The following is a 7,568-nucleotide window of genomic DNA, read 5'->3' on the forward strand; positions in this document are numbered from 1 at the left end:
GCTGCCGACTCACACATCATTATACATTAATTAATTGTCGCCATGCTTGTTAACTGGTTGGAGGAGTTCTCCAGATCGACCAGCTCGGCTGCCCGGTCAGCTCATGTCCTTTGAATTTTGATCGTTCACGGTTGCAGATTTGATTTGCACGCACGAGAGTCTTGACTCTTGAGAGGTGCACTGCATCTCTCCGATCTGCTGTTTATTAGCATGTGACAATAGTGCTGCTGCTGCTGCGTCAAACATGCATGGCCAGTAAGACATGTACAGCTCGCAGCTGGCTCCATCACCCTGCTTGCCACCATGCATGCATTCATGATAATCTGGCAGTTTGGAGGTACCGAAACTTTGATTTGCATGCTTTGACCCGTTTTTTTAGATACAATGCAAAATGGTAGTTTAAAGGCAAGAGTTTGGAACGAAGCAGTACTGAGACCTGTTTGATCAATGATCAGGGATATTAACATGCATGCATATTGTGCTGTTACTACCTGCATCCAGAGAGAGAGGAAGCGTACATGTCTCTGCACTGTAGCAGAGTTCTAGTAGTACAAGGAATTTTCTCAGCTTTCAGAGCGGATAGATATATGCAGGCTAGCACGGGACATCGAAGTTGATCGAACAGCGAGTCAAACTAACTGGTAACTAAGAACCAAACTTAACATGCTTCTTCAACCCCAAAGAAATACATGCATGCTCCAGCACAAGATTAATTCGATCTACTGAATAATTGTCTTCTCTCTCTACCGATCATCCTGGCCTGCCCAGCACAACACAAACTGTGGGTTGTAACTTGTAATAGCTATATAGGATAAGGATTCGACGACTTTTCTTGCTTTCTTGATTTCTCGTTTTGAGCCAATTAATTAAATAAATAAATTTGTTTGGTTGCAGCTTCGTTCTTCTATCAAGTTTGATTTATTCGTTAGCTTGTGCGTACGAATGATGTTGATGATCTGATGGTTTCAGTAAGAAACAGTCGGCCGGAGAACAGGCATCTGACATGCATATGCAATTTTGACAAACATGTAGTATGCAAGCATATCCTTCTGTCTTTCTATCAAACAATCAGATGAGGCATTCAGCTCTGCTCCTTGTATGCATAGCTTCCCAAAAATAACAACGACGTGAGCAATAAATATGCAAAAATAAATTTTGCCACCATTTTGCAGCAAAAAAAAATGTACAGATAAAAAGGTGATTCCGAAAACAAAATACCACTATAAAGTTTGTCTCATTTAGCATCTCACTAAAATGTAGGAACGTGGGATCAATCTTGCACCGATTTCTCATTCAAAGAAACCAAAATAGAATCTTAACAAAATTATATATTTTAAAACTTTACATACATTGTTTGTTCACAAATATATTTCAGAGAGGATTAAAACTTCAGTTCCAAATGAAATCAGTTTGAGCAAACCTCAAAGTCATTTCGATGTATACTAATATACTAGCCCTATGGCATAACATCATTTCGTCTCAATATCCAATACTAATTGTCTCGTGTTACTGCTGCTTCCCACCTTTTATCAGTGGTAACCAGAGACCAAACAAAGAAATAATGTATTTCATCTTTCAAAAAAAATAAATAATGTATTTCACATCAGAATTAAATCAAACGCTAAAAAATATTACAAATGCTAATTTTGTTGATATATAGATGTGCATACTATAATAAGATGCAGAACACCTTTGTACAGTTTAATCACAATATGCCCCTGATGATGCGTATTGCAAACTATAGACTAGTTGTAGAAGTAGAACGTACTGGGTATCACAATTACCACATGAACTGGAATATTTGAATTGAGAATATACAGCTTGATTTATTCCAAAAGTACAATTCTTAGGCCCTACTGCATCGATCCATAAATATTCCCACATTAATAAAAATTACGTTCTTTTTGAAACATGAAAGAATTTGAACATCTACTAATAACTACAATGATTTAGTGGCAACCTTAAAAGGAGAATCAAAACGTGTGCTCCTTTTATCTACAAATAATCAATGTAATGTACATGATTTGGTGTATATATCATCATGGGTAAGACGCCTTCAGGTGTGCTTGCAAGCATGGCGAGTCCTTCCAAACCCTAGCGTGCGCCTTGAGCATCTCCTTTGCCCTGAGCCTGGCCTTGTCACCGGCGTCCACCTGCAACACCAGCATCAGCTTGGCTACCACTCCGACGGAGAGCATATCCTGCAGCACGGCCGGGGTCGGCGAGTGCCTCGCCACGGCGTGGAGCGCGCGCACGGCGCTCTCGGTGGCGGCCAGCGACACCCGCATGGCCTTCTTGGACACGACGGCCAGCCCCGCCGGGTGCGCGACCAGCTCCGACCGGCCCTCGGCGCATCCACAGAGGTGGTCGATCGCCACCACGGCCAGCTCGGTGACGCGGCGGCCGCCCTCGTCGAGGAGCAGCTCGACCAGCGTCGCCACAGCGCCGGCCTCGACGGCCTTAACGCGGTTCCGGCCCCACGGGCACAGACGGCACAGCACGTGCAGCGCCGCCTTGACCGCCTTGGAGGACACCCGGTCCGAGACCACGCGCACCACCTCCTGCACCAGGTCGGCGGTCACCGTCGTGAGCCGCGTCGGCTCCATCACCGCAATCAACGACTTGAGCAGGAGGATGCCGTAGGTGCGCGACCGGTAGCTCGGCCGGCGCAGGACGGAGGTCAAGGTGTCCAAGAAGTCGGGTTCACTTCCCAGGATCTGCGCCAGGCTGCTTTCCGATGGCTTGAGCGAGTAGAGAACGCCGAGCGCGTCCTCCGCCGGCGAGCTCGTGGGCGTCGGGGAATCCAGCAAGAACTCGTCTGCCGCCTTAGACGACACCGGTGCGGTGGAGTGCTTGGTGACGACGGACACGAGGAAGTCGAGGGCGCCGGGCGTGGCCTCGACGCAGCGCCTGTTGCGGTCGCTCTCGGCGGCGACGGCCCTGATCTCCCTGAGCGCGGCCGCCTCCCTGCCGTGGCGGCCCTCGTCGAGGAGCGCGGCGACGCGGCAGGAGTCGAGCGGCGGGCGCGGCGTGGGGAAGCGCTCGACGTGGTGCGCGGCGCACCAGGCCTGGATGAGGCGGCGGAGCGTGTGGTTGGGCGTGGCGTCCATCTCCCCGGGCGCGAGCGCGCGGCGCGTGACGGGGCAGGTGGCGTGGCCGTCGGAGAAGAGCCAGCGCTCGATGCTGGCGCGGTCGTAGGTGATGCCGGTGGCGAGCGTCACCGGGTCGCGCATGACCTCCAGGGAGATCGGGCAGAGGAAGTAGTGGGGCACCTCCGCCGCCGCCGAAGACGACGAGACCTCCATATATATGCTGCTGCTTGTTGCTTGCTTGTGTGTGATCGGAGGAGGTTGATGCTAACTAATCAGTTGTGAGCGAGCTTGCCTTGCGAATGGAGAGATCGAGGAGGAGGAGAAGGAGATGTTGTTTGCTGGAGTTGAACGAATGGAAGGGGAAGCGAAGGCGCGTTTTATAGCAGGATGAGGACGGAGTGCGGAGGGAAGGGGAAGCGAAGAAGTCAACCCGCGGCGATGCGTGTTGAGTTGTACGTGTGGTCAGCCAGTCAGGGGTGTGTAATGGGTTGGTGCGGTGGCGTGCGTTAAACAAGCACTTAATTTTCAGTCTTAAAAAGAAGCACTTAAATAATCCATCAACTATAATCTGGAAAATTGCTTGGGCTCCCATAAGTTCTCTCTCTCTCTCTCTCTCTCTCTCTCTCTCTCTCTCTCTCTCTCTCTCTCTCTCTCTCTCTCTCTCTCTCTGTTCAGCTGTTTTCTTTTCACAACTCAACATACGCCTTTTTTACTTTTACCAGAACTCAATGTACACATATAAAACCTTTTGAGTCATATTTTATCTTATTCTTTTTCCCATATTCTTCACATGTACTAACATATGAGCACGCATGTACAACCTAACATTCCCTAATCCCTATGAGTATGTTGGAGAGACTAAGGATCTGTTTACAAGGATTTATTCCGGTTTCAGCTTTATCTGTTTTGCATATATCGAGATATTGTATTATATTGTGAAGTTATTTTATCAGCTCGGACTATAATAAACTGTAAGCCGAGCGAAACAATGCAAGTTCCTGTGTTTCATCGGCTTTAACTTTATTTATTTTGTTGAGGGTGATGAAAAGAAGGGGTTAGTTGTGTGCTGGGTTTAGTTTGGTATCAGTCTATAAGCTACCAGAGCTACCACGTCGGTGCTGGTGGTCTGTGGAACGAAGGAATAATGGCTGGCTGGCCCCGTTGACCGTGGCGGTGTTCGCCTCTGATCCTGGGCGGTTTGACTTTTTAATTGATCCCTTCTCCTCACCTCCGATCCTTGCGTGGTCTTTTCCACGTTTCTTCAACTCCGATCCTTGCACTTGAAAGATTCCGTTCGCCCTGTGCTTACGTGCCTTTGACGTTTCTGCCCGATCTATTTGAAACTAAAGCCGCGCGCGGAATATACTAATTTCAGACTAGCTACCTTGTTGATCGCATATGCACGGATGCATGGGCATCGTATCATCCCAACAAGAACCAACCAGCTCAACTAGTCAGACGTGGATCCTTCTTTTTTTATTTGATCCCCATCCAGAGGATGAGGGGGGGGGGGGGGGGATGAGTGCCCAGCAGAGAAACTCTCAAACTTTTCTCTGTTGATGACACACAGACTTCTCTTTTAAGATACAAAGAATGTTTATTTATCACTTTGTGACTCAGCAGCGTTACAACGCAGAAATGGAGACACGGAGCAAAATTAGACGCAAAGGTACGGTAGAAAATCTTCCATTCGGACTTTTATCTCCTGAGTTCACTACCGGAAACAGCATAGTTGCTGTGTGCAACAACTTTGCCGTGTGCTCAAAATCGGGCACACGGCAAAGGCGGCAAAGTTGCTGCACACGGCAAAAGCCTTTTTTGCCGTGTGCCAGCTCAGGCACTCGGCAAATTAGAACATTTGCCGTGTGCTTTTTGTGTTTGCCGTGTGCATAGTATTTAGCACACGGCAAAGTTTTTCAAAAAAAAGTTGATTTCACACTCCCAACATTTTTTGGTACACACGTATTGTATATAGTACTTTATGCTAACATCTGGTATTTTTTTAGTCTCTTTTCTACATTTAGTCATTTAATTTCTTTAAACACATTTGTTGGAATTAAGTCCAATTTGAACTGCAAACAATTTGAATAAAGGAGTAAAGTCCATCAAAAAATCATATTCATATTATTGAGTCCAATCTGAGACCGTATTTATGAAATGGGAGGCAATATCGAACATCTTTTTCTCGAACCATAACCAGGAATATAAGGCCGAATCATTTTAAAATTCTATGAATAACATATGAAGTCTAAAAATCATAAAATTTGTCATGATATCATAATTTCATGTTCTGAATCTATGTTAAAAAAATTGAGAAGGTTTCGCACACGTTTAGCGTATGCTCCTTACAGATCCAAACATATCCGGAGAAGATTCATAGAATAGAGAATAAATTATTTAGATTTCGACTCAAAGTGACGGTCGAATTGGGTTTTCAGGTCACAACTTTTTGTTTATGAAATACCCAACTTAGATTACTTAATGCTAAATTTTGGTAATTTTTTGGATCTGTTTCTTAATTTTATTTTTTTTTGCAGTTAAACCAGATCATGTGATATACATTTAAATTGAGTTATAACTACATGAAATAATAGTTTTGTTTCAAAGAATCATCAAACATAAATGTTTATTTGCTTTAGCAAAAATATTTAAAATTCATTCAATCAAATTTTGTTAAACACGTTATGAAAATGATTTAATTGAAACAAATGTATTTTGCCATGTGCCTGACCAGGGGCACACGGCAAAGAGTTAGCCGTGTGTCCTGGATCAAGACACACGGCAAAGGTCCTCCCTCCATCCCGATAAGATCGGCCAGCCCCCCTCTCTCCCTTATCTCTCGCACTCTCTCTCTCCCTCCCTCCTCTCTCTCTCCCCCCCCCCCTCACTTCATGGCTGGCCCCAACGGCGACCACCAGCGCCGGCCGGACCCGGCAGCGCGCACGTCCCCCAGCACCAGCCGGACTCGGCGGCGGCGCGCGCGGCCTCCAGCACCGACCGGAGAGGGCCACCAGTGGCAACGGCGGCGCGGGCGGATCTGGCCCCGGCGAGGGCGGATCCGTCCCCGGCAGGCGGCAGCGCGGGCGGATCCGGCGGCAGCATTGCGGGGCGGCGGTGGCCACCTGCGGCGGAGGCGGGGGCGCGCGGCCTCGAGCGTGAGCTTGCGGGGGTGGATCCTTGAGCGCGGGCTAGCGGGCAGATCCAGGCCCGGCGCGGCCTCCTCTAGCGGCGGCGTAGCGGGGCGACGGCGCGGCCTCCTCTGGCGACGGCGCCGCGAAGGCGCGCGGCGGGGCGGCGAGGCCTCCTCCGACGACGGCACCGCGAATGCACGCAGCGGGGCGGCGCGCGGCGGGGTGGCGCCGCGAAGGCGCACGGCGGGGCGGCTCGGACTCCTGCGGCGGCACGTGGTGGGGCGACAGCGGGCCGGCGGGCCGAGGCAGTGGAGCAGCGGCGACGGCGGGGCAGCAGCGACTTTTTTTCTTTTTTTATTCCTTTCAAAAAACTTCGCCGAGTGCCGAGAAATCCACACGGCAAAGTGTTTGCCGTGTGTCCGATATCCAGCTCACGGCAAAGAAGACCTTTGCCGGCCGACGTATGCCGTGGGCACTTAGCCGTGTGTTACACACGGCAAAAGCTTTGCCGTGCGTGAACCGGCTTTTGCCGTGTGCCTTCGGCACATGGCAAATGTCCTGTTCCCCATAGTGGTTACATTAAAAAAAATAGCTTCAATGTATAGTACTCTCTTGTATATATAACCAGTCCATCAATACATGCCTCTGCACAGGTCAATAATTTTCATAAACATAAGTAACTAAAATTTATTAAAAAGTTTAGGACCCCTAGCTAATTATCAAAATTGCTTAGTTTACACACACACTCTCTCTCTCTCATTTTGTTAAATATATGTACTTATCTTTTCATCCAATTGTTATATAGTGTTCTTAATTAATTATAATTTGTCACTTTGCATTGCACCTCCATATGTATTTGGCGCGTGCTTAATAACATCCTTCATTTTCAACAATGAGTTTAACATGGAATCTCTATTCTCATTGCTTACTGCATATGTATATAATATTTTTTTGAAAGATTGTATACATAATGTCCACATGTTGACACACATCATTTAGTACTTTTTGCATTAATAACTACAAAATAGATGCTGAAGATAAAAAAAACGGTGTAGGATGAATCGTTTAGTTCTCTATTTACTATGCATTCGCTTGTATGGATAAATTCAAAATGTGCTGGTCTATATAACCAAATGACATGATATTTATGCTATCATTAATAGATCCGATGGGTACCCAAAGCCCGACTCATACCCGGTGGATATGGGTACGGGTATGTTTAATATTTTAGAGTTTCGGATATTGCGGTAGGCGGGTATTACTCTACGCACACCTTACCCAACCCATTGTCATCCCTACAAACGAGTGTTTAACAAAGTAATAGCAAAACAGTAGTAAAAAAATA

General features: G+C 47.3%; 1 protein-coding gene across 1 annotated transcript; it reads right to left on the reverse strand.

Annotated features, from left to right (window-relative positions):
- Nucleotides 1–1,768: 1,768 nt before the first annotated feature.
- On the reverse strand, nt 1,769–3,430 carry LOC120655989 (E3 ubiquitin-protein ligase PUB23-like). Its single transcript, XM_039933980.1, has one exon. The coding sequence runs from the start codon at nt 3,303–3,305 to the stop codon at nt 2,040–2,042; it is 1,266 nt and encodes a 421-aa protein (XP_039789914.1). The 5' UTR covers nt 3,306–3,430; the 3' UTR covers nt 1,769–2,039.
- Nucleotides 3,431–7,568: the final 4,138 nt, after the last annotated feature.

Source organism: Panicum virgatum, chromosome 1N (genome assembly GCF_016808335.1).
Source record: "Panicum virgatum strain AP13 chromosome 1N, P.virgatum_v5, whole genome shotgun sequence".
In the NCBI taxonomy this organism is placed as follows: Eukaryota; Viridiplantae; Streptophyta; class Magnoliopsida; order Poales; family Poaceae; genus Panicum; species Panicum virgatum.